This window comes from Neovison vison, chromosome 12, assembly GCF_020171115.1.
Source record: "Neovison vison isolate M4711 chromosome 12, ASM_NN_V1, whole genome shotgun sequence".
In the NCBI taxonomy this organism is placed as follows: domain Eukaryota; kingdom Metazoa; phylum Chordata; class Mammalia; order Carnivora; family Mustelidae; genus Neogale; species Neogale vison.
In genome coordinates this window covers 96,641,797-96,667,102 of record NC_058102.1, presented here as the reverse complement: position 1 = coordinate 96,667,102, position 25,306 = coordinate 96,641,797, and the positions used below count along the sequence as shown (strand labels likewise).

General features: G+C 42.7%; 3 protein-coding genes across 5 annotated transcripts in view; 2 read left to right on the top strand and 1 right to left on the bottom strand.

The window, feature by feature from the left end:
* Positions 1-1,650: 1,650 nt before the first annotated feature.
* Positions 1,651-25,218, bottom strand: PYM1 (PYM homolog 1, exon junction complex associated factor). 2 transcript variants are annotated; one of them, XM_044228940.1, is made up of 3 exons: positions 25,161-25,218; positions 2,969-3,062; positions 1,651-2,575 (listed from the first exon to the last, which is right to left on the bottom strand). In XM_044228940.1, the coding sequence occupies exons 1-3, from the start codon at positions 25,180-25,182 to the stop codon at positions 2,092-2,094; spliced, it is 600 nt and encodes a 199-aa protein (XP_044084875.1). In that variant the 5' UTR covers positions 25,183-25,218; the 3' UTR covers positions 1,651-2,091. The 2 variants fall into 2 exon arrangements, with proteins under 2 accessions (XP_044084875.1, XP_044084874.1); XM_044228939.1 differs by lacking the exon at positions 25,161-25,218 and adding an exon at positions 21,865-21,950.
* LOC122892438 (cytochrome b-c1 complex subunit 7-like) lies at positions 14,240-14,705 on the top strand. Its single transcript, XM_044228941.1, has one exon. The coding sequence runs from the start codon at positions 14,240-14,242 to the stop codon at positions 14,573-14,575; it is 336 nt and encodes a 111-aa protein (XP_044084876.1). The 3' UTR covers positions 14,576-14,705.
* The window catches only part of DGKA (diacylglycerol kinase alpha), a 22,060-nt gene continuing 21,871 nt past the window's right edge, over positions 25,118-25,306 (top strand). The window contains exon 1 of one of the 2 annotated variants that reach the window (XM_044228934.1): positions 25,118-25,290. The gene's annotated coding sequence lies outside the window, so the exon portion shown is untranslated. Of the gene's footprint in view, positions 25,299-25,306 lie in introns of both variants that reach the window. The other variant, XM_044228936.1, reaches the window with a different exon arrangement.

Here is a 25,306-nt window from a genome sequence, read left to right as displayed (position 1 = left end):
TAGTTTCCTTAAATGACGGCTCTACAATGTATTCATAATTGCATCCCTCTGGACTGGCATAATGACTAACAGGGCCCAACAAATATCAAAATGAACTTGAATCAAACTACTTAGGATTCAGGAAATTTAAAGCTTTACTGTGGCAAATCCTTTTGCAAAACAATCTCTCCTTAATAACAGTCTTTAAGGTACAGACTCCCCTAAAGCAGCTGAACTTATAAAACATCAAACATCTATATATAAGCCAATTAAGTTGTATTTATAAAATCTTTACAGTTGTGCAGGGGTCCAGCATAAGGGAACTCAGGCTTTTAGTCTCACACTGAGGTGCCCAGGCAAGTCCTCATTAACTGAGCTCAGCTGTTCGAGGCACAAATTATCTCTTGTCTTCTGTTTCTACACATAGCTTGTGGCCTTATTCATTCAACCAATTACTTGAGAATTTACTGTTTGGGGGACTGGGATGCAATGACAAACAGTCCCAGAGCTCAAGGAGTGCAATGAGCTGATGAAGAGGAAGAGGGCTAACAAGTGAGCAGGATAACGTAATGTAATAAATACCATTACAAACCTAAGTAAGGAAGCAAGTTTAGAGAGGCACCTAAATTAATATTTGAGTGTAATGGAAGTCTTCCTAGAGAGGATGACATTGAGATCCAAAGGCTAAGAAAGATTTGACTAGGCAGAAGGGGTCAGGAAGGGTATTATAGGCAGATGGACCCATAAGGGCAAATGACTGAGGGTCAGAGAGAATAGGGCTCATTCAATGAATAGGAAGTAGTCAGGATAGTTGGAGCATAGTTTGGCCAGAGTTGAGGAATGGCAAAAAATGAGGCCAGATTGTGTGGGACCGTATGAGTCAGGCTAAGAACTTGGAACAATGGGGACGGTTCATTACAGTGGACTTCCCCTCCGTTGGTCTCTATACACGAGCAGCTGGATAGAAAGACTGTGGTAAATTGGGGGGAGGGGTGAATCACATATGCAAAAACTAAGTGATAGCTCTTTTTGGCCATAAATGCTTCTTGTGTTAGTTTGTCCCACAATACCATCTTGAGGTGGCATCTGAGAAGGCAAAATCTCAAAAGAGCTTCAGAAAGAAACAATAAGGGAGGTACAAATGTCCCATTACTATGCAGCAGGAGAATAATGACATATGGAAATTAACATGTGATATTAAATTTGTTCTAAGTTTCATTTTATTATGACCTAATTACTATTCACTCAAGTCTGAGCAAACAATACAGAAATCAGTGTTGCTAATTTAGTCACACACTCATAATTTTTAAAAAATTTAAAGAAATAGGGATGCCTGGGTGGCTCAGTTGGTTGAGTCTGCCTTTGAATCAGATCATGATCCTGGAGTCCCAGGATCAAGCCCCATGTCAGGCTCCCTAATCAGCGGGGAGTCTGTTTCTGCTTCTCCCTCTCCCTCTGCTCCTCTCCCTGCTCATGCTTGTGCTCTCTATGTGTCTCTCTCGCAAATAAATAAGCTTTCAAAAAAAAAAATTAAAAAATTAAAAGGAATATTACTCCCAACACTTGTCTTCCAGTACCAAACTGAGGGAGATAAAACACCTACTAGAAGCCAAGATGCTGAAAAGAGAGGGACAAAGTCAGATATGTTGTCTACTTGAGTTTATTCTGTTCTTTAAAAAAAAAAAAAAAGAGAAAAAAAAAAAAAGGAGGTGAGGAATGGAGGGAGAAATAACCCATAAACACTGTGAACAGGAACCAAGACTCCAAGACTTGGGTGTACTCCCCCTACCCTCGACCTCAGTTCTCCAAGAGTCCCACCCACCCAATTCTCTTTTAAACAAGACACCCAAATCAGCAGCAAAGGTACCTGGGGTAGTCACTGAGATTTTCAACACTGGGAATGGGAGGGAGAAAAGTCCAAAAAATAGGAGTTGGGAAGAAGAGGGAAGGAATGACGGCGAGGCTAGGCTCTGGAGGACGGAGTTGGACCATGAGAGGTGGAACTGAGTCAGTATGGGGGGTCCCCCTCCTGACTGCTGCTGCCCACATTCCTCAGGACCCCAGAGAGCCCCATGGTTTGTTCTGCAGTCCATTCCCTACTCCCCAAAGGCCTCACAGGCCCAGCTCCAAGTCCTCGAGCTCCTCCTCTAGCGCCCTCCTCCTCGCTAGCTTCTCCAGCTGCTCTTTGCTGGGCTGGCTGATCTCCCCAGCCTGGATCCGCTGCTGCAGCTCTTCCACCTGCCGAAGCTTCTTCTTTAGGTTCTTTATCTTCTTGGCCTTCTCAGTGGTGACAGCTGAGTCAGACTGGTCAGAGGCAGCTGTAGGGGCTGCCCGGGAGCCCTGCGGAGCAGTGGGGACTTGGGCAGTCTCTCCCAAAGACACCTTATCGAGAGTCCGGCTCAAGGCCTCTGCCTCCCCCTTCTCCTGCTGCTGCCGCCGCTTCTCCTTCCGCTTCAGGTTGCGCTTGGCTGTCTTGGAGAGGCCTGGTTCCCCTCCTTCAGGCCTGGATGGGGTGACAGGAGCAGTGGCCTCGGGGCTCAGACCTGGAGGCAGTTCTGGTTTACTCTTGAAAAACTTCACATACTTGTTCTCATACCTGCAGGGAAGAGAGGTCAACAGTTTCAAAGAAACACTGACTTCTGGAGCCCTTTTCTTAACCTTCTAATCACTTCATCCATTTCACTTTCTTGCTTCCTTCCTCTCCTGTGGTCCCTTTCCAATTTCCCCCTGTTCTGCAGGCTGTGGGAAGGTCTCCAGATCTCAAAGTTCTCTCTGTCTGAATGCTGTTTGGAGGTTCCAAAGAACAGAAGCCATAGGAACAGGACTAGGCACTTTAAACCCCTCACTCATTCCTGAATCCCAGCCCCCTCTCTTCTTCTTTCTCAGATAGTTGCTCCCTCCTTCCATTTCCTAGGGTCTTGGGATCAAGAGATTCTTCTTTTCTGTAGGGACCCCATTAAGTACCCCCTCCTCACGCCTAACCACGCACACTGGGACCTCCTCCTGGGGCACATAGCCTTCTTTCACCCTCCGTTGCTTGCGCCAGGTCCCGTCAGGTCGTTGTGTTGAAGCGATGTATTTGCCTGCAATGAGAGAATTAAATTAGACAGTTCTTCTTCCTAATTTTCAAATATTTCCGAATCTGAAAGAATCCATGAATGCACACAGCCTTCCTCAGCCCTCATCTACCCCCTAAAATGCAACCACGAAGGCGTCCTTTTCTCTCATCAACCTTCAATTCCCCATCTCAACATTATTCATTGAGTAACCAAACACTGTATAATACACCAGCCCTGTACCCAGGAAGTTTTTTTTTTTAAGGATTTTATTCATTCACTTCAGAGAGTGAAGAGAGCATGCTTGTCAGGGGAAGGACAGAGAGAATCTTTAAGCAGACTCCGTGCTGGGTGCAGAGCCCGAAGTGGGGTTCGGTCTCACTACCCTGAGATCATGACCTGAGCCAAAACCAACAGTTGAACACTTAACCGACTGAGCCACCCAGGTGCCGCAGGAGTTTCCATTTTTACCTGGGCCACCCAGGTGCCCCAGGAGTTTCTATATTCTATTTTTAATTTGGCTGGTAAAATAGGACAGGCAGAGAAGAAGAGTTTAAAAAAGGAAAAAAAACAAACACAAGACAATAGCATGGGGGCATCCAATAACTGAGTAAAAAGCCAAAGGGGCAAAAACAAGAACTACAGGAAGCAGAAATGACTGGAGATATAGAGAGGGTAAGTTTAATTAAAATGGGTCATGAAGGAGCACCTGAGTGGCTCAGTGGGTCAAAGCCTCAGCCTTCGGCTCAGGTCATGATCTCAGGGTCCTGGAATCGAGCCCCGAATCGGGCTCTCTGCTCAGCAAGGAGCCTGCTTCTCCCTCTCCCTGCCTCTCTGCCTACTTGTGATCTCTGTCTGTCAAATAAATAGATAAAATCTTAAAAAAAAAAAAAATGGGTCATGAAAAACAGGTCAACTTTTAAGGATCCGTACTTCACATGTAAAAGCACCAGTACGTAGGACATATGTAAAGGATCTTTGTTGCTGCGTAATTTAAAATAGGAAAAACCAAAAGCAGCTTGTCTGGCCATCAACAGATGACTGCCTGAATACATGCAGACCATCCACACGATGGAACACCATGCTGTTATGAGAAAGAGTGTCAGATATAAATGCGCTCACTTTGGCCTGAATGGTGCTTACGATATACTAAGTGAAAAAGCAAGTTGCAAGGCAATGTGTAGAGAGTAATTATTCTCAAAGTTTTTTCTTTCAGAATCCCTTCCACTCTTATTTTGTAATATTATCCATTTTACTATGCAATATTAAAAAACAAAAAATAGCAGTGCCTGGGTGGCTCAGTTGGTCAAGTGTCCAACTCTTGGGTTTGGATCAAGTCATGCTCTCAGGGCCATGGGATGGAGCCATGTGTCAGGCTCCATGCTCAGCAGGGAGTCTGCTTGAGATTCTCTCCCTCTGCTCCCCTCCAAATAAATAAATATATCTTAAAACAAAACAAATAGGGTGCCTGAGTGGCATAGTCAGTTAAGCATCCAACCCTTGGTTTTGGCTCGGGTGGCAGTCTGGGGGTCAAGAGATTGAGACCCTACATCAGGCTCAAAGCTCAGCTTGGAGTCTGCTTGATGTTGTCTCTTTCCTCTGCCCCTCCTGGTCATGGTCTCTCTCTCTCTTTAAAATAAATAAATAAATCTTAAAAAAAAAATTCACTAATCTGATCAGAAAAGTCTTCACTGGGAAGCTCTCAAGTTCACAGCAGCAAATACAAGTTTTCCAGAATTCTTTTTTTTTTTTTTTTTGACAGACAGAGATTATAAGTAGGCAGAGAGGCAGGCAGAGAGAGAGGGGAGGAGGAAGCAGGTTCCCTGCTGAGCAGAGAGCCCGATGCGGGGCTCGATCCCAGGACCCTGGGATCACGACCCAAGCCGAAAGCAGAGGCCTTAACCCACTGAGCCACCCGGGCGCCCCAGTTTTTCAGAATTCTTTTTTTTTTTTTTTTTTTTAAGATTTTATTTTATTTATTTGTCATAGAGAGAGAAGCGAGAGCAAGCATAGGCAGACAGAGTGGCAGGCAGAGGCAGAGGGAGAAGCAGGCTCCCCGCCAAGCAAGGAGCCGATGTGGGACTCGATCCCAGGATGCTGGGATCATGACCTGAGCCGAAGGCAGCCGCTTAACCAACTGAGCCACCCAGGCGTCCCCAGAATTCTTATTTTTACTTGAAGGCTTGAATTTTACCACTGGCAACAAACAGTGTCAGTTGTTTTCCTTGAAATGATAAGCTCACTTCCTTCCCTTCAGGAAAATGCGTAGCAGATACCCAGTTCTCAATTATGAGTTTTCAGTGTTTTTTTTTAATGTAAAAATGTGTTCTGCGGAAAGGAAGCCTGTTTAGCTTGCAACTTATGGACAACCGTGCCAGTGCTTTTCCTTAAGACTCCACCTTACTGGATACCTGGGTGGCTCAGTGGGTTAAGCCGCTGCCTTGGGCTCAGGTCATGATCTCAGGGTCCTGGGATCGAGTCCCGCATCGGGCTCTCTGCTCAGCGGGGAGCCTGCTTCCTCCTCTCTCTCTCTGCCTGCCTCTCTGCCTACTTGTAATCTCTCTCTGTCAAATAAATAAACAAAATCTTAAAAAAAAAAAAAAGACTCCACCTTACTTCAATATGCAGCCAAGTGTTTCATCCTTCTTTCCCATTTAGTCCACAGAGAACATTAAAAAGATGAGGAACTTTCAGTTATAAAACGAGTAAGTTCTGGGGAATCTAAGCATGGTAACCATCCTTAACAGAGAACCATACGGTATACTTCATAGTTGCTATGAGAGTAGACCTTAACAACAAAATGGTAATTTTGTGAAGGATGTGTTAACTAATCTTATTGTGGTAAACATTTCACTATACATATATCATATCATCACACTGCATACCTTAAACCTACACAATGTTCTATGTCAAATATATTTCAATAAAGCTGGAAAAAAGTAAAAAGATGTGTAATCAAGGGTCGGGGTTTAACAAAATTTGTAAATCTTAGCGTATAATCAAGGCTATTCTTAAGTGAAACTGGCATTATTTACTGCAAGCATGCGGCAGTGAAGAGCACAGTGAGTGGGAGTTGGTGTACCCACCTTGATTAGTGCCAAGGGACCAGCAGTTTTATCCACCTTTGCTTTTGCACCCTCAGAGCAAATGTCAACTCAGCAAAAAAAAAAAAAAAAAGACAACTAACATCTTAGTATATGATAAAAATAGTTATGCTTGCAGACCTCTTGAAACTGTCTCAGGGAACCCCCAAGGGTCCTGGACAACACTGTTGAGAACTGCTGATGTAAGGTACACTCCCAATCTTGTTGGGGCACGGAGCAGCACTTAACAGTCCATTCAGTTTACACACAGGGGTAAGGAGAAAGGTGTGGAAGGACACATACCAAAGATACCAAGCCTTTAATGCTGGTTATCTTAAGAGGGGCAACCTGGAAGAAGAGGTAATAGAAACCATTAACCATTAATATATATACTTTCTGTCCTCATAGATATCTTCATTTATACCATTAGTATGTTTTTAGAAATCTTATATATACATATATATTATGTGTTGTGTTGTGTTGTGTTTTTTTGTTTTGTTTTTTAAGTAGGCTCCACATCCTACATGGGGCTTGAACTCACAACCCTGAGAAGAAAGCACATGCTCCATCAATTAAACCAGCCTGGCGCCCCATGCATTACTTTTTTTTTTTTCCTTTTTAAGTATTACTTTTGTAAAAAGAAAGATTTGTAAAAGAAAAGTAAAAAGTCAAGCCTAGAGGTGCTTGGGAGGTTCAGTAGGTTAAGCATCTGCCTCTGGCTCAGGTTATAATCCTAGGGTCCTAGGATTGACCCCGAACCCCATGTCAGGCTTTCTGCTCAGTGGGAAGCCTGTTTCTCCCCCTCCCTTTGCTTGCTGCTCCCCTGCTTGTGCTCCCCATCTATCAAATAATAAAATCTTTTTTAAAAAGTCAAGTCAAGGTCTTTACATATGGATTATATATTGTTCGATGAATTGGCTTTTTGTTCAAAATTCAAGTATCAATTAATTAAAACTAAAAAAAAAAACTGTTAAAGAAAATGGGTAAGATCTGACAGACAGAAGAGACAGGACAAAGAACAAGCAAGCAAAGAAAGTCATGGATGTGGAAAGAGACGTGGAGTATTTAGAAAACACAAAGAGGAGTCCGGGTGAATCAGATAGTTCATGTTAGGGAATAAGAAAAAAATGGGGCCAGATCTTGGAAAGCCTTCAACACAACATCAAGGAATTTAAAGTTTATCTGGTGAGTAAAAGAAAGGCACTGAGGATATTTTCTGCCTAAATGCAACAGTTTAAAGATAAGAGTATAAACTGAAGAATAAAAAAGCTGAGGCTTCATGGAGGGAGGATGACTGGAGCTGGGCTTTAAAGAAACAGACAAACTCACATAAGTAAACAAGGAGGCAGAATGGATTCAAAATAGAAGCTCATCCTAAAACAAATGCACACATGGGAACGGAGTGGCATGTTCAGGATATGGTGGCTGAGTCAGAGGGCTGGTATAAAGCTAATGAGCAGGGGATGCTCAGACATTGAAACACCAGCTAAGGAGTTTAATATCTGGTGCATGGCATGCATTCAATAAACGTATGTCCAATGAGTGACTCTTTTATCCAAAGCAGTGTTTTAGGGCAATTAATCCAGCAGGATGAAAAGGTGAATTGGCAAGGGAAAACCCTGGAGACTCAGGAAACCAGTTAGGGGGGAAAAGGGTGCAATAACCCTGGCATGAGAGACAGAATTGGCTGAAACAGTGAGAAGGGAAAGGAAGAGACCGCCAGACAAATCTTATTAGCAAAGAATCCACTGGGAAGTCACTGATGGGGGAGGGGTAATTGGCTAAAGTAAAAAATAATTCAACACATTTAATAATTCCAACCTTGAGAATACAGCATAAGGAAATACTTCCAACAGTAAAAAACAAAAACAGAAAAAGAAGAAAGGGAGAGGTAATCATGGGTAAATTATGGCATTATCTATAAAGAACTAAAAATTAAAAACAAACTTCAAGTCCAGGTATACAGGAACAGTGTAGAATACATCCAATAAAAATGATAATAGGGGCACCTGGTTGGCTCAGTCAGAAGTGTGTGACTTTTTTTTTTTTTTTTTTTTTTTTTTTAAAAAGATTCGGGCGCCTGGGTGGCTCAGTGGGTTAAGCCACTGCCTTCGGCTCAGGTCATGATCTCAGGGTCCTGGGATCGAGTCCCGCATCGGGCTCTCTGCTCTACAGGGAGCCTGCTTCCTCCTCTCCCTCTCTCTGCCTGCCTGTCTGCCTGCTTGTGATCTCTGTCTGTCAAATAAATAAATAAAATCTTAAAAAAAAAAAAACAATTAAAAAAAAAAGATTTTATTTATTTATTTACAGAGATCACAAGTAAGCAGAGAGGCAGACAGAGAGAGAGGAGGAAGCAGGCTACCCGCAGAGCAGAGCCAGATGCGGGGCTCGAGCCCAGGACCTGGGATCATGACCTGAGCCGAAGGCAGCGGCTTTAACCCACTGAGCCACTCAGGCGCCCCAGAAGTGTGTGACTCTTGATCTCGGGTGGCAAGTTCAAGTCCCATATTGGGTGTACAGATTACTTAAAAATAAATAAATAAACTTTAAAGAGACATGACATAATTTTAACGAATGATAATAAAATTTTAAATCACATAAGGTGACATAATATGAAACACAATGAAACTATATAAATATACCATGATTTCAATTAAATATGTTTTGTATATTTTTAAGTTTAGAAAAGAATGTGCAACATGAAAAGTTGTCGGGTGATTAGATTATAAATAATCTTTTATTTTTTAAAGATTTTATTTGTCAGAGAGAGAGAGAAAGAGACAGGCAGAGGAGGAAGCAGGCTCCTGGGTGAGCAAGGAGCCCAATGTAGTACTCATCCCAGGATTCTGGGATCATGACCTTATCTGAAGGTGGACAGTTAACCCACTGAGTCACCCAGGCATCCCATAATCTTTCTTTCTAAGAATGCCCATTAATATTGTTATATTGTAGGTTTTTTTTTTTTTTTAAGATTTATTTAGTTACTTGAGAAAGAGAGAGAGAGGCATGAGTGGGGCAAGGGTCTGAGGGAGAAGCAGATTCACGGCTGAGCAGGGAGCCCAATGTGAGACTGGATCCCGGGACTCTGGGATCATGACCTGAGCTGAAGGCAGTCGCTTAACCAACTGAGCCACTCAGGTGCCCATACTGTAGGTTTTAGAAGTCTCTCATTTTGGGGTGCCTGAGTGGCTCAGTCGCTAAGTCTCTGCCTTTGGCTCAGGTCATGATCAGATCAAAAGTGTACAACTTTTGATATTGGGATTGTAAGTTCAAGCCCCATGTTGGGTGTGGAAATAATTAAAAATTTTTTTTCCTAAACTTTATATTCACTTTTTTTTTTTTAAAGATTTGAGAGAAAGAGCATGCAAGAGCAGGGGATGGGGGAGGGGAGAGGGAGAAATGGACTCCCTGCTGAGCAGGTGCCTGACCAGGGTTGGGGGGAGGGGGGCATCTTCATCCCAGGACCCTGAGAACATGGCCTGAGCCTAAGGCAGATGCTTAAACAACTGACTCACCCAGGAGACCCCCCCAAATAAAATCTTTTTTTAAAAATCTAATTTTAGGTTTCAAACCTAAATGGTTTGGAGAACAGGTACACAACACAGAGTGAAATTACTTTTGACCCCTGCATATTTAAAAAGATTCTGTGGAGGACACAGACCTGTTGTAATCTTTGGAAGATGAGAGGATTTAGACAGGGAATGTGGAATGTGGTTACGAGAAAGAGAAGTATTTTAGGCATGCGGGACTAGGCAAAGGGACAAATCAAACTAGTCAGGACTCTGCTTAAAATTCTGGATTCCTATTGCCTTCAGGGTATTTACATGGAGGATGGAACTACAAAAAAGGCCTTGCTAGTCTCCTCTCTCAGCACTTAGTCACTTACACTCTGTTCCAGCCACTGAATATTTATTCACAAATCTTACCAACCTGTGTCTCTGTTGTCTACGCATTTTTGCTTTTGCTTCCTTTGGCGTGGAATAGATTTTCCTTGATTCTTATCTTAGTTAATTCCTATTGGTCTTTAAAGGTCAAGTTCAAGTATAAACTCCTCAGTGAAGTCTTCCCTGACCTTCCCATCCCAAACCAGGTTAAAAGTAGCCCTTTGTGTAACACCTTGGTGCACAGCACCTGTTTTGGCCTTTATCATGCTCTAATGTTTAACATAATTGCATTCTTTCCTGAGAGCAGAGACTTTGTCTTTGATCTCTGAGGAAAAGGGACTAGTCTACAGAAGGCTGTAATTATTTCGGATTAATAAATAAAGATGGGCGCCTGCCTGGCTCAGTTGGTAGACCATGTGATTCTTGATCTTGGGGTTGCAAGTTCAAGCCCAACATTGGGTACAAAGATTACTTAAAAATAAAATCTTAAAAAAAAAAAAAAAACTCTTTAAAAAAAATAATTTAAGCATCATACTAGAGATTATGAACCTAGTATACTTTGGGCAAAAAGCATATGTAATGAGAAAAGAGACTAGAAGTAAATTAGTCAGAATATGGAAGGTATCCAATCTCTCTTGAGTTTGGAGTTAAGCTTCAGACTGTGGGAGAACACTGAAGGCCAAAAGCAGAGTACACAGGATCTGCTCAAAGCAGTGCTTAAGGATTAACCTCAAAATGTATAATAGAAACTAAAAGTAGAACAAATGAAAATAATAGTCACCAAAGAGAAAAACTGATTTAGATCATCTCTATGGGTATTGAAAGGAAAATGAAAGAGAAATTCATTATGAAGAAGTCAATAGGGCCAAAAGACTGCCAAGATTTGAATTAGAGAGACGAGGTAATTGAAACTGCTATAATGGGTTTAATCTGGTGCTTTTCACATGTATTCTCTTATTTTTTACAACATACCTGTGGGTAAATTGGGCAAATGGTAATAATATTTATTCACACATGGATTTTAAATGTTTATTGAGCACTGGGTGTTGTGCCGGGCACTGTAACAGCAGTTAGGGATACAACAATGAACAAAGCACGCAAGGGTCCTGTCTTTTTGTACCATGCATTCTAGTGAGGAAGAAAGGTAATAAAAAAGACCACAAATAAACTAATTACAGTATCACTTGTGAATGTGCAAAATTTAGAGGATAAAAATCACCGATCCAATACCTGAATCTAACACAACACTGTAAATTATACTCGAATTAAAACAAACAACAAAAAACCACAAAGAAAGTCTAGAGAAGATGACAACTTTGTGAAAATAACTAATTCAATTCTAGACAGGCAGTGTTTTACGTGAAATTAAGGAGAAAAAGAAAGGACAATACTCGAAACATATATTTAAGATACCTGCACAAAGATTCTAGTTCAAGGCTTAAGACAAGTAACAGTGGAATGTGAGAAAAGACATGGCAGAAGCTTCTTGAATGGCCATCCTAACTGGAAGCCCTGAGATGCAGATAGCCCATTATCACAAAGGAGAACCTATTTTATGTCCTCTTGGTTCCATTCTCTGTCCTTCATGTCCTTTCATTCAGAGGTAAAGTGAAAATGAAGGGAGTGGTTTGGAGATTCCTACCCTAGAACTCAAAACCAAGGGCAGGATATCAGAATTGTCAGGTAGCGCCCTTGAAAATGTCAGAAACACAGATTAGAGATTGCTACCACAAGAACATGGTAAATTCAGCTCTTCTCCCACATCCGCCGTTTTGTAATCCTTAATCTGTTGCCTTAAACTGTAAAAGAGCCTTATTTTGGAGGGTGGCAGGAACACAGTGAAGAGACAAGACAGAAAATAAGGCCTGGGAGAACTCTAAGGGGTTAGGCTGAAGCGACTGTTCAATCCCTATGACCTGTTTCAATAAAGGAGATCTGTATGACAAATCTGAGCCTGGAGATGATCTCAGGGCCAAGAATTATAATTATACAGTTTCTAAAACCTGGGGAAAATACAGAAAGAGAAGATCCAATATGGAGAAATGACCTTGGAAAAACGGTCATGATGATCTTCCTCAAGAAAGAGAAGGTGTCAGTAGTCACAGAAAACAACTGTAGGAGAGCAGAACCAGGACAGTGTTATGCCATGGAGACCAAAAGAGTTTTAAGGGCAGCTGATTAAGGGTATTAAATAATGCACAGAGATTAAGGAAAACGGAGAAGAAAAAAAAAATTGGCAATTTGGAAATTTCTAGTTATCTTTAAGAATATAGCTTCAGAAAAGCAGAGTAGTCAGAAACCAGACTACAAATTAATTAAAAGGATAAACACTTATTGAAAGCTTCCTATGAGAAAAGTATCCTAGTAAGTGCTACAGGGATTATCAAGAGGGAGTAAAATGGTCCCTACTTTAAAGCAATTTGGGCACCTGAGTGGTTCAGTTGGTTAAGCGGTTGCCTTTGGGTCAGGTCATGATCCCAGGGTTTGGGATTGAGCCCCACGTCAGGCTCTTTGCTCAGGAGGGAGCCTGCTTCTCCTTCTCCCTCTGCCTGCTGCATGCCCCCCACCCCGCTTGTGCTCTCCCTCTGTCAAATGAGGAAATTAAGTCTTTTTTAAAAAATCAAGCAATTTACAGTCTAAGGAAGAGGGTGGACAAGTTAGGCAAGGACTAACACAAAAATATAAACGTCTTAGGTATCTTAAGAGACACTGATACATACTGGTACCAGATTTCAAGAGACTAAATAATCACACTGTGTTTGATGGGGGAAGGTGACAAAAAATCAGGAGAATCTCAGGGACCCAACCTTAAATACTAGGTAGTAACAGTAGTAACAATAACAAATCAGTGGCTGATATTTCTGTGGGCAGAGGAAGGAAGGGAAAGGGCCTAAGAGGAGTAACAACAAGCAAAATCATAGCAGTGGAAAACTCACAGTATGCTAAGAACAGTTAGGAAAGAACATTGATTAATAAGTGGCGCCTGGGGGGTGCCTGGGTGGCTCAGTGGGTTAAAGCCTCTGCCTTCGGCTCAGGTCATGATCCCAGGGTCCTGGGATCGAGCCCCGCATCAGACTCTCTGCTTGGCAGAGAGCCTGCTTCCTCCTCTCTCTCTCTCCCTGCCTGCCTCTCTGCCTACTTGTGATCTCTGTCTGTCAAATAAATAAAATAAAAATTAAAAAAAAAAAAAAAACAAGTGGCGCCTGGGTGGCTCAGTGGGTTAAGCCGCTGCCTTCAGCTCGGGTCATGATCTCAGGGTCCTGGGATCGGGTCCCGCATCGGGCTCTCTGCTCTGCAGGGAGCCTGCTTCCTCCTCTCTCTCTCTCTGCCTGCCTCTCTGCCTACTTGTAATCTCTCTCTGTCAAATAAATAAATAAAATCTTAAAAAAAAAAAAATAAGTGGCTCCATTGCATCAGAAACTTTACATATATTACTCTATTGAATCTAGACATTGGGTAGATATTATCATCTACAGCTAAGATTAAGAGTCCTTAAGAGGGGACGCCTGGGTGGCTCAGTTGGTTAAGCAGCTGCCTTCGGCTCAGGTCATGATCCCAGCGTCCTGGGATCGAGTCCCACATCGGGCTCCTTGCTTGGCAGGGAGCCTGCTTCTCCCTCTGCCTCTGCCTGTCTCTCTGTCTGCCTGTGCTCGCTCTCTCTCCCTCTCTCTCTGACAAATAAATAAATAAAATCTTAAAAAAAAAAAGAGTCCTTAAGAGGTTAAAAAAAAAAAAAAAGAGTCCTTAAGAGGTTAAAGATGGGTCCAAGATCACAAAGGCACAATGCTATTCCACCTGTCTTACACCACATAGCCCAGTTTCACTGGGAATTATAGGCAGAGACCTAGTATGTGGTGATACTATACTGAAAAGTGGCTGGCACTCATATTAAAGAGCAGTATCTAAGAGCAAATGGTATATATGTAAATTTCATGATCAACTCCAAAAAGAAAATAGCAGCTACCAAACAATGAGAAATTTAATAGCTTGCCCAAAGTTATGGTCAGTAAGCGACAGAATTCAAACCCAGGCTATGCTCCAAAAGCTGTATATTTTACACTACTTCTGCATATTGTGTTATAAATGAAAAAGATGCAAAAATGTTCAACCTCACTAATAATAAAAGAAAAAAATATAAAACAATAAAATAAAATTTCCATTTGTCAGAGTAGTAGAATTTTTGAAGATAAGAACACCAGTGTGGTCAAAGATGTCATTAAATCAGCATAGTCAAAAAATGGCGAGCAGGCCTGCCGTTGCAGCATCAAGCCAGTGGCTGGAGGGTATTCGAAAATGGTACTACAATGCTGCAGGGTTCAATAAACTGGGGTTAATGCGAGATGATACAATCCATGAGAATGATGATGTGAAAGAAGCCATAAGAAGGCTACCTGAGAACCTTTATAATGACAGGATGTTTCGCATTAAGAGGGCACTGGACCTGACCATGAGGCATCAGATCTTGCCTAAAGAGCAATGGACAAAATACGAGGAGGATAAATTCTACCTTGACCCATATCTGAAAGAAGTTATCCGGGAAAGGAAAGAGAGAGAAGAATGGGCAAAGAAGTAATCATGGAGTTGAAAACTGTCATTGCAGCTGCCCTCAAATATTTTTAAGAAGTTGAATAAAGCTGAAATGTACAATTTAGAACTATCTGAGCTGCAAATGTATTGCTTTAAATAAATATCTATTATGATTAGTAAAAAAAAAAAAAATCAGCATAGTCATATACTGCTGGTGGTAAAACCCTTTAGAAAGCAATCTGGCTAACACAGCAAGACAATAAAGGTAATCCTATAGTTTCTGAGCATTTCCCAAAGCTTTTGTTATATAAAATACTATTTCCATATGATAATAATAAAAGTTACCCCCCAGGGACGCCTGGGTGGCTCAGTTGGTTAAGCAGCTGCCTTCGGCTCAGGTCAGGATCCCAGCGTCCTAGGATCGAGTCCCACATCGGGCTCCTTGCTCTGCAGGGAGCCTGCTTCTCCCTCTGACTCTGCCTGCCACTCAGTCTGCTTGTGCTCGCACTCGCTCTACCTCTCTCTCTGACAAATAAATAAATAAAAATAAAATCTTAAAAAAAAAAAAAGTAACCCCCCAAAATCATTAAATAAGTTTGGCCAATTATGGGTTAAACATAGGAAAGCAATTTTATTTTATCGGCAAGACTTAGTGTGTTCTTATTCACGTGACTACTCACAATGGGAGTGTGATTTACAGTTTTCCCAGATTAATTTGACCACAGGAACCTTATTTATTTATTTGCTATTTATTTTGTTTTTACTTATTTTGTAGCATATCTTATAGGACTACTAAACATTCCGAGGATCGTATTTTGAGAAATATAGCTATTTGCTTTGATCCCAATTATATAAAATATAGATAAGCTACATATGTACACAGAAAAACTAAAAGGAATTGTAATTACAGTTATCTTTGGGTTCTAGAATTACCAAATATGCGTGTGACTTGTATTTTTATACTGCTTACAAAAACATTTTCCAAGGTTCCTACAATCAATATGAATTAACTCTATAATTAATAATAAATCAATAAATGCTTATTCCCTGTAACCCAGTAATTCTATTTCTGGGAACTCAATCCTAAGAAAATAACCCCAAATGCAGGCAAAAATTTATGCACAAAAATATTCACAGAATTCTTCTAACAAAAATACTGGAAATAATCTAAAAGTTCAGTAACAGGGATGACTGGGTGGCTCAGTCAGTTAAATGTCTGCCTTTGGCTCAGGTCAGAGTCCTGGGATCCAGTCCCACATCAGGCTCTTTGCTCAGCACAGAGCCTGCTTCTCCCTCTGCTCTTTCCCCACTCATGTTTTCTCTCTTTCTCTGACAAATAAATAAAATCTTTAAAAATAAATAAAATATAAATAAAATAAAAAATATATAAATAAAAATAAAATAAATTTTAAAAATATAAATAAAATAAATAAAAAATAAATAAATAAAATACAAGTTCAATAACAGAAGAAACATAAGAGAAAGCGCATGCCTAAGCAATAAAACACTCTGCCAATATTTTAAAAAACGATAGTTTTCAAAGAATTTCTAATAGCAAGGAAAAATATTTATAGCATAAGGTTAAATAAAAAGGCAAAATATAATTATATATACCATCTAATTAAAAAATGTTTTAAAGGGGCGCCGGGGTGGCTCAGTGGGTTAAGCCTCTGCCTTCGGTTCAGGTCATGGTCTCAGGGTCCTGGGATTGAGCCCCGCATTGGGCTCTCTGCTCAGCAGGGAGCCTGCTTCCTCCTCTCTCTGCCTGCCTCTCTGCCTACTTGTGATCCTGTCAAGTGAATAAATAAAATCTTTTTTAAAAAATGCACAGATGGGCACCTGGGTGGCTCAGTGGGTTAAGCCTCTGCCTTCGGCTCAGGTCATGATCCCAGCATACTGGGATCGAGCCCCCTATCAGGCTCCCTACTCGGCAGGAAGCCTGCTTCTCCTTCTCCCACTCCCCCCAGCTTGTCAAAATCCCTCTCTTGCTGTGTCTCTCTCTGTCAAATAAATAAATAAAATCTTTTTTTAAAAAATGCACAGAAAAAATAAAGATCAGAAGGATATGTCCCAAATTAAACAGAAGACTCTGAATGAATGATTTATACTGAACAAAAATTACATAAATAAATCTGTACTTAAGGAACAGTAATCTGGCAACAGTGTGTCATATGAACTGGAACAGAGAGAGACTGGAGATAGGACAACTATTTAGGAGGTCACAGCAATATTTTCAGGATAAAGGAAAATGGAATTTTATCAAGGATGAAGAAGGACTCAAGTACTATGCTTGATACTTTGCATATATAATCTCTTCTGATCCATACAATAATCCTTATGAACAGTAATACTTACAGAATCACTTGCTGGGCACTTTGTATGTGCCAGAAATGTACATCCTTTCATTTAAATTTTAATTCTCACAATAATACTATGTGGTAGGAGTTATTATTCCAATTTCATTGACGAGTGCTTGCTTTGGCAGCACATATACCAATTTCATTGATGAGAAGACTAAAACTTAGATTCCTAAGGTTTAAAATTCCCAAGGCCATGTACCTGACAAGTATTGAAGATGGGATAAGGATATCGGCAGTAGGAACAGAAGAATGACATTTTGACAACTAGTGTATGGCAGGGGATGGGGAAAGAGAGGAATAAAAGATGATGCAACAAATAAAATACCTAGTGCTCTGATCTTGGTTTCTTGATACTATTCTCTAGTAAAAGGAATAGGGGCTCCTTGGAGAAAGGCTGATTCTAGGACTGGGATAGGAAATAAAAAGACGAGCCTGGAGCATCTTCTAGCACCAGAAAGTAAGGAAGAGCTAAAAAAACAAAAACAAAAACCTACACTGTTGGGGGTATGTCAAAGGGACATAGGGCCAACTAAAATTTTCCAATGTCCAAAGCTGGAACATTTGAGCAATAAAATAAATAGTGGATTATAACCCAAAGTCCATATTGCTATAAATAAATGATTGAATAAATAAATGGAGAAGAGATAAATCTGCAGAAAAATTCCAAATAATATGTATAAATACTCCATCCTTAAGGAAGGAAGTGTAACTTCCCTCTTTATGGGCCATGAATAGAGACTTCTATCTCAAGTGCAGTATGAAAAAGGTAAGGGAAATAAGGGTAACTTTACTGTGGAGAAACCTTACAAACACTACTTCAGCCAAGTGATCATGGTCAGTATCAACAGTCAAAAAATCGTTATGGGGCGCCTGGGTGGCTCAGTGGGTTAAAGCCTCTGCCTTCAGCTCGAGTCATGATCCCAGGGTCCTAGGATTGAGCCCCACGTCTGGCTCTCTGCTCAGCGGGGAGCCTGCTTCCCTTCCTCTCTCTGTCTGCCTCTCTGTCTACTTGTAATCTCTGTCTGTCAAATAAATAAGTAAAATCTTAAAAAAAAAAAAATCGTTATGATAGGTACCCCTGATATGATGAAAATGTCACTTTTCCTCTGAGGTTGTACACCAAAAACATATAACCCCAGTCTAATCATGAGAAAAACATCTGACAAATTCCAAAGGAGAGGCATCCTATAAAATACTTGACTAGTATTCCTCAAAACTATCAAGGTCATCAAAAACAAGGAAAAGTCTGAGAAACTGTTCACAGCCAAAAGGAGCTTAAGGAGACGTGAAAACTAAAAGCCATGTGGTATCTGGGATGGGAACCTGGAACAGAAAAGAAAGTTAGGTGAAAACTAAGGAACTCTGAATAATGTACAGACTATAATTAATAATAATGGATCAGGGGCACCTGGGTAGCTCAGTTGGTTAAGCAGCTGTCTTTGGCTCAGGTCATAACCCTAGGGTTCTGGGATAGAATCCATCAGGCTCCTTGCTCAGCAGGGAGCCTGCTTCTCTCTCTGCCTGGCGCTCCCTCTGCTTGTGCTCTCTTCCTTTCTCTGACAAATAAATAAAATCTTTAAAAAAAAAAGTATCAGTATCAGTTCGCACCGCTAGATGTTAGTAATAGGAGAAACTGAGTGTAACATATATGGGAATTGTACCATCTTCCCAAGTTTTCTATACTGTTCTATAAAGTAAAGTCTATTTAAAATTAAAAAGGGTCAGGGCACCTGGGTGGCTCAGTGGTTTAAGCCTTTGCCTTCGGCTCAGGTCATGATCTCAGGGTCCTGGGATTGAGCCCCGCGTCGGGCTCTCTGCTCAGTGGAGAGCCTGCTTCCCCCTCTCTTTCTCTGCCTGCCTCTCTGCCTACTTGTGATCTCTGTCTGTCAAATAAGTAAATAAAATCTTTAAAAAATAATTAAATTAAATTAAAAAGGGTGATGGTGCAAAAAGCTGATCTTGGTTTGGCTAAGTGTCATTAACAGAAATAAGGAAGGAAAAAAATACAATGATTTTGGGCAGACTGACTTTAAGGTATGACAGTGTATTTAAGAATGAAAGTTATTCGCCCATCAATTAGAAAAGAGAATAGGCAACCAGGAAAAGAGGGTGGCACTAGAAACAAAACTAAAGAATTAAGGGACAAATAAGCAGTAAGGAAATGAAAACAGTATGTGGAGACCTGTTACTCAAGAAATCAGGCTATGAACAGGAAAGAAATGATAGGCCTTGACTTTTCAATGAAACAGAAAGTGGGGGGGGGGGGGCAGTGAAGCCATGGTTGGGGAAAAAAGCCATGACAGAATGTAAGCAAAGGAAAAAGAACTGCAGAGAAGCCAGGATCTTGGCAGAAATTAACGCTAAGTTTTATTATACTGAATGTGCTAGTTTTGTGCTTTTTCTCTAGCCATGTGCTATGGCCTAGACATTAGAAGCCAAGAAAATAGGTGATGGGTATGATGCAAGATAACAAAAGTGCTTGCTAAGTATAGATCAAAATAAATGAAGAAAAGCAATGAAGATAGTATCAAAGTGGCTAGTCACCAAGGTCTAGCAGAGCAGCATCAAAGGTAGTCATGAAGGTACTGGTAGATGTAATGAAATGGGAAAGGTCAAGAACCGAAGAAGGGCAAAAAGCAGATTCTCTGGATACCAGAAACAGGTATGTGAAATAGGATGTGAAAAAGTAACTGGTACGGAGGCTAAAGTAAGTGATGGAGAGCACCTAAAGGGGAAGCAGTGTCACAGAGGAGGTCCCGATTACAGTGATTCTGCTGTGCAGCTACTTTTTTGTTTTAAGAATTTATTCATTTATTTAAGAGAGAGAGAGCAAGCAAGCACTGGGAGGAGCAGCAGGAGAGCAACAAGCAGACTGTGCTGAGCCCAAAGCCTGATGCCAGGCTGGATCTCACAGACACTGAGACCACCACCTGAGCTGAAACCAAGAGTGGGACCCCTAACAGACTGAGCCAGCCGGTCGCCCCTGATGTGCAGCTACTTTAAAAATACAAAGAAGGGGTGCCTGGGTGGTTCAGTTGGTTAAGAGACCGACTCTTGATGTCAGCTCAGGTCTTGATCTCAGGATTGTGAATCCAAGCTTCAAGTTAAGCTTCACACTGAGCAAGGCCTACTTAAGGAAAAAAAAAAAAATACAAATGACAGTCAACCATCTTGTGCTGAGGAACTATAATAAGATTAAAGTATTCCAAAGATGCTGGAGACACTGAGAATAAGAGCAAGAAACACTGGAGGAAAAAGTGTGATGCAATAGTCCTGGGCCCTTGTGGGCAATAAATGATGGCCCTGAGGTTTTAGAGAAAATGCTATAATTGCATGGCGATACCTTCCATAAAGATTAGAGAGACCATGGTAGGTAAATGATCTAGAAATAGTAAGAGAAAGCAAAAAAGCAGTGTGATTCCTTCTTCTACATAGCCACAGAGAATAGAAGATACCTCTTAGTAGGAGGGTAGGGTGAAACGTGGTACCTGGTTTTTCATGAAATCAGTTTAAAAAGAAAATAGTTGGACGTCTGGGTGGCTCAGTCGGTTAAGTCACTGCCTTCGGCTCAGGTCATGATCCCAGGGTCCTAGGATGGAGTCCCACATGGGAGCGGAGAGCCTGCTTCTCTCTCTGCCTCTGCCTGCCACTCTGCCTGCTTGTGCTCTCTCTCTATCTCTCTCTCTGACAAATAAATAAATTTTTAAAAAATCTTAAAAAGAAAATAGTTAAAAATAAAGAAAAGTGTACTGGACAATGAGTAATATATTTTCAAAGCACACATTAAAAGGAGCCAGTAGATGAAGGTCCCACTGAGTAGAGAACTGGAGAAGAGAGGTTCTGTGTACCACTTTGAAATGTGAGGCTGGGGAGAAACAGCAGAGACCTGGCTTGTCCTAAAATACCATAGGAGAGGTGGGCTGAGATGTAAGGAACATGCAAGGTAGCAAAGCAAGAAGCATAAAGGGCACATTTTAAAACACAGCATACACAGAGTCAGTTCTACAGAAGATGCACATACACAAGTGAAGGCTACAAAAAACAGTTAACACCTTGCCTTGTAGATTTTATAAATTGCTTTCACATCTTATTTGATCGTCACTACGTAGATATTCCTATGCACATTTTTCTAAAGATGAGGAAATTAGGATGGGACAAAACCAGAATGAAAACATTGATTTCAGTTTTCAACACATAAACCTCCATACACAATGGACACTTCAGCACCTCAATCAGCCAGGCCAGAAATTCTTCTCTAACCAGAAGTAACAATGGATTCTATGAATTTGTCAGAGGGCTTGAGAGGCCACACTAGACACCTCCTGTTTGCCTTCTTCCTCCTCAGATCCCTCAACTTTTATCACCATCACCACCAGAGAAAATACAGAAGAGTGATGCCATCAGGAAGAAAACTCAAGCTGAAAGTTATATTAGGTTCTTCTTCCCTTCACACCTCTGAACCTCAGTGACCCAAAAATGAAGACAAGGAAGAGAATGTTAAAAGTATTATATAGCAATAAAGAGATCTTTAACAGATACAACTTCGAGAAAGAGAATCAAAACGAAGCTGGGGTAGGGCAGGAGGCAGGTACAGCAGATAGATGGGGGAGGGGAACAGAGGAGGAAAAGCTAGAATTGGAGGGAACTGAGCGTGTAGGAGCTCCCAAGACTGGAGAAACCAAGAGATATGGGATCGCCAGCTACTGGAGAAAAACTAAGGGCCCGTGAGGGTTCTGGAGCAGGGACTTCCACTGAAGGACCCCAGGGTTTGGGTGACCGGAAGCAGAGACCCCCAAACACGAGACCAGAAGGGGGCGCAGGTGATACCCCATAGGAGAGAATGAATGGGGAAGGCGGTCCGGAGGGCGGGGCAAAAGGAGGGGCCCCGGGATGGGCGGGGCACAGACCCCTTTCCAAGTCCGAACCCCTGCCCCGAGAGCCCGGGGAGAAGCGGCTCCGCGCCTCCCGCACTCACCGCCGGTCTCGTCAGTTACATAGGGAGTCGCCATCTTGAAAACGCAAACCACTTCCGGCGTGAGCGGGCTGGGGTCCCGCCCCCCTCCCCACCGGAAGTGGAGTCCAGATCATAGCCAGCCACCATTTTAGTCTTAAAGGGAGAGTACACCATTTCGTGGAAGGAGGTGGAAGAGGCAGAAGGTAGAAGAAGCTAAAGACTTCAATAAATAAAAGCCGTAGGCTCTGTTACTGCCTGTTACTGCCACGGATACCAATATTGGGTGCCTGCTCCGTGTAAAGCAGTCCTCTGGGCGCCGAGAGAAGTTCCGAGGCACGGCCCTCTCCGTCATCCAGGACCTTCCAGGGAAAAGGGGGCAAGGCCCACCTGTACCCGGAAAGTGGGGCCGAAAACTCAGAATATTCAAGCCTTAGCCTGCACCGAGGTCCCAGAGCGGCTTGGGGAATGGGGCGCGCAAACTCTGGGAACATACTGGGGCGCACCAATGTTGTCAGGGGTGAATGGAAGACCCCCAACTGACCCTCTCTTAGGAAGTGGGGCGGTCGAAATCGCGTGTCGATTGCCCTCGGCTACCCAGCTCAACCCTCGGGACAGAGATCCGCGAGAGGGGCGTGCAAGGCAGAGTGTGCTGCCGGTCGGTCACCTGTCCCCAAAGCCTCAGGGCTGCTGGCGATTTCCACGACCGAGGAGGCGGTGGGCCGGGTTGGGCGGGCAGCCCTGGCTGGCTCTGCCCCTGGGGCGGCCCCAAGGATTCGGGCGGCGTAGTGAGGACGGACCAAGTTTGCTCTGGCCTTCGACCCCGGGAACCTCCTCAGGCAGGGCCCCGGGGTCAGAGGGCAGAGTGAAGGCTTCGGGGCGGAGCCAGTTAATATTCTAATGAACCTCGTCCAGGTCTGGGCGGTCGGGATCCAATGTTGGTGTATGTGCTGCCGAAGCGAGCACGGGCGCTGGGGATCCAAAGCCGGGCAACTCGCCAATAGTCGGGGCTTGTACGGTCACTCCCTTTGCAGTACGGTCCGCCCCGTGCCTCCCTATTCTTTAGAGGAATCCTAGTGTTTTCCCTCCCCCGCTCTTCTCAGCCACTGTCGTTCCTTAAGGGCTAAATCCTGCTAAACTAGTTTACCCTACAGCCTGGGAGTGGCCGGCTGCAGGTTCCTCTCCTCAGGTGTTGGCTTTCCCAACTACGTTGTTTTTTGTTTTTTGTGTTTTTTTTCCCCTTATTGATTGTTTTACCTTCCTCCAAATTTCCCACTTTGGCTTAGGTTAATGTCCAACTCTACCGCTGGAACCCGTAGAGAGGGGCAAATATTAGTGACTACCTCTAATACTAGCTGTGTGCCCACTTAAAAAATAAAAAGGTGAGAGTAATGACTGACCAGGAACTTCCTAAAGCTTTGACATGAAGCTTTTGAAGTTTTCTCAGGTCACAGCTTGTCTTCCATCCCATGCTTTACCTTCTGACTTCCACCAGAGGCCCAACTCAAAAGGTCTCAAAAAGACTCGTTTTAAAACTGATCTGCATTCCATACACACTTATTGCAAGTGTTCTAACACTGCCTTTCTTAACCCCTACTCTATTTGAACAATGTCCTTCGGGCTCACTGAGTCAGCATCCTGTCCTTAGCCTTGTTACTAATGATTATCACAGGTGAGAGCGTGGGCTTAAACCTTTAGAGGGATATGTTGCACCTTTCTGCAAGAGTGAATCCTAAAGTGGCCCTTGTCCACCACCAACCTTAACCCTCCCTCCCCTTGTGCCGCCAGACATTTTGCCTCTGTTCTGGGTTGGACAGGAAGTGAAACTCAATTGTCTGCCCAGCAGACCTGACTGGGACCCAGCCCTGGGCCCCGGATGTGCCCCCCCTACCCCACACAAACACACACCCTGTGAAGGAAGAGGAGAAAGAAGAGGCTGGGGAGAACAAGGCTGTTGTTTTTTCCTTTCCCTTTGTTCATTGCGGTTTCTTTCTTTCTGATTTTTGTGATGTGGTTGATTAAAGAAATGAGCACCTGGAAACAGTAGGCATTATACGCCTCCTCCTTAGATGTTTCTTGGCCTTTCTTCCCCTCCTACCCTCACCAATAACTGACGATGTATGATGGACCACAGATCTTAAAGAAGACACAAAGAAGCTTTGGGTATGACAGATTTCATCCTATTCCTTAGAGCGATCACCCCGGGCCCCACTTTGAAGTCTCAAAAAAAAAAAAAAAAAAAAGAAACCACCTTAACAGGAGCAATTTAAGTGCAAGTAGAGACATATCCAAGGATGGAGTGAAAAACACAGGTCATATGTAATGTGTTATCACCACTAGCATCGTTTGCAAGCAAAGCTGAGTGCCTTAAGGTTTAGTATCATTCTAGATGAGAGGTCCAGGGGCAGAAAACTGCAAGAGGTGCTAGGAGACTTGTTCTTTCTTATATTTTGTATGTTTAGGATAGCTTAGAGTGGGGAGGCTTTACACATACACATACACACACACACACACACACACACCCCAAGCCACTCTTTACTGCATTCCTTAAGTTGTGCTATGTCTTTGGCTGTCTACAGAACTAAGCACAGGACCTAGTGCATAATGGGCATTCAAGAGATTATGATTCCTTATGACTAAAGAGGTTATATAGGTAGGGGACAGGCTCAGTGGGTGGAGCATGTGATTCGATCTCTATGTTGTGAGTTCAAGCCCCATGTTGGGTGTGGAGATTACTTTAAAATAATAATTAAAAAAAAAAAAAAGAAGGGGAGAAAAAGCATGGGAATAGCATGGCCCTTGTCTTTTTAAGACTGGGAGACAGGAGCAGAGAGACAGACCTTCTCCAACCCCTGCCTCCTTCAGATCTCCAGTTCAGGTACAACAATACTCCCAAGCCCTATTTCTCAGCAGTTACATTTCTGATAAAAATGGAGGTTTTTTTCCAACAAGCCTGTATGGAAACATTCAAGAACTGCTTAGATCCCTTCATTGCCACTAGAGGGCCTCATGTAGTCATGCCTTCTCTCCAACCCCCACCAAAAGGATGTCTATATTATGTGTGTGGATATGTGTGTATACACACACATACACACATCACACAATACACCCTTCCAGTCAGAGCTCTCCCCTCCCCCTCTCTTTTATCACCAGGTGTAAGAGGGAAGATTCCAGGAACTCAAGCCCTGTTACTGTGCCCTAGTTCAAGGACGGGTAGGAGGGGGTTAGCCTGGGTTGGGGCGGGGCCAGGGAGGAGGATGCCTGGGTCCCCAGTTCCTACCAGTAAGTCCTAGGCCTCTGTGTATCTCGGTTGTACTCACCGTCAGTCCTGCCATCATCCATGCTGCCCCAAGAGCCTTAACAACTTCAAAACAGATTCCAGACAGGAGGAGCTGAAAGGATCTTCTCTCACCCCTACTTCTGGCGGGGGCCTTTTACAGACCTGCCAAGGTCAGCAGGTAAAGTG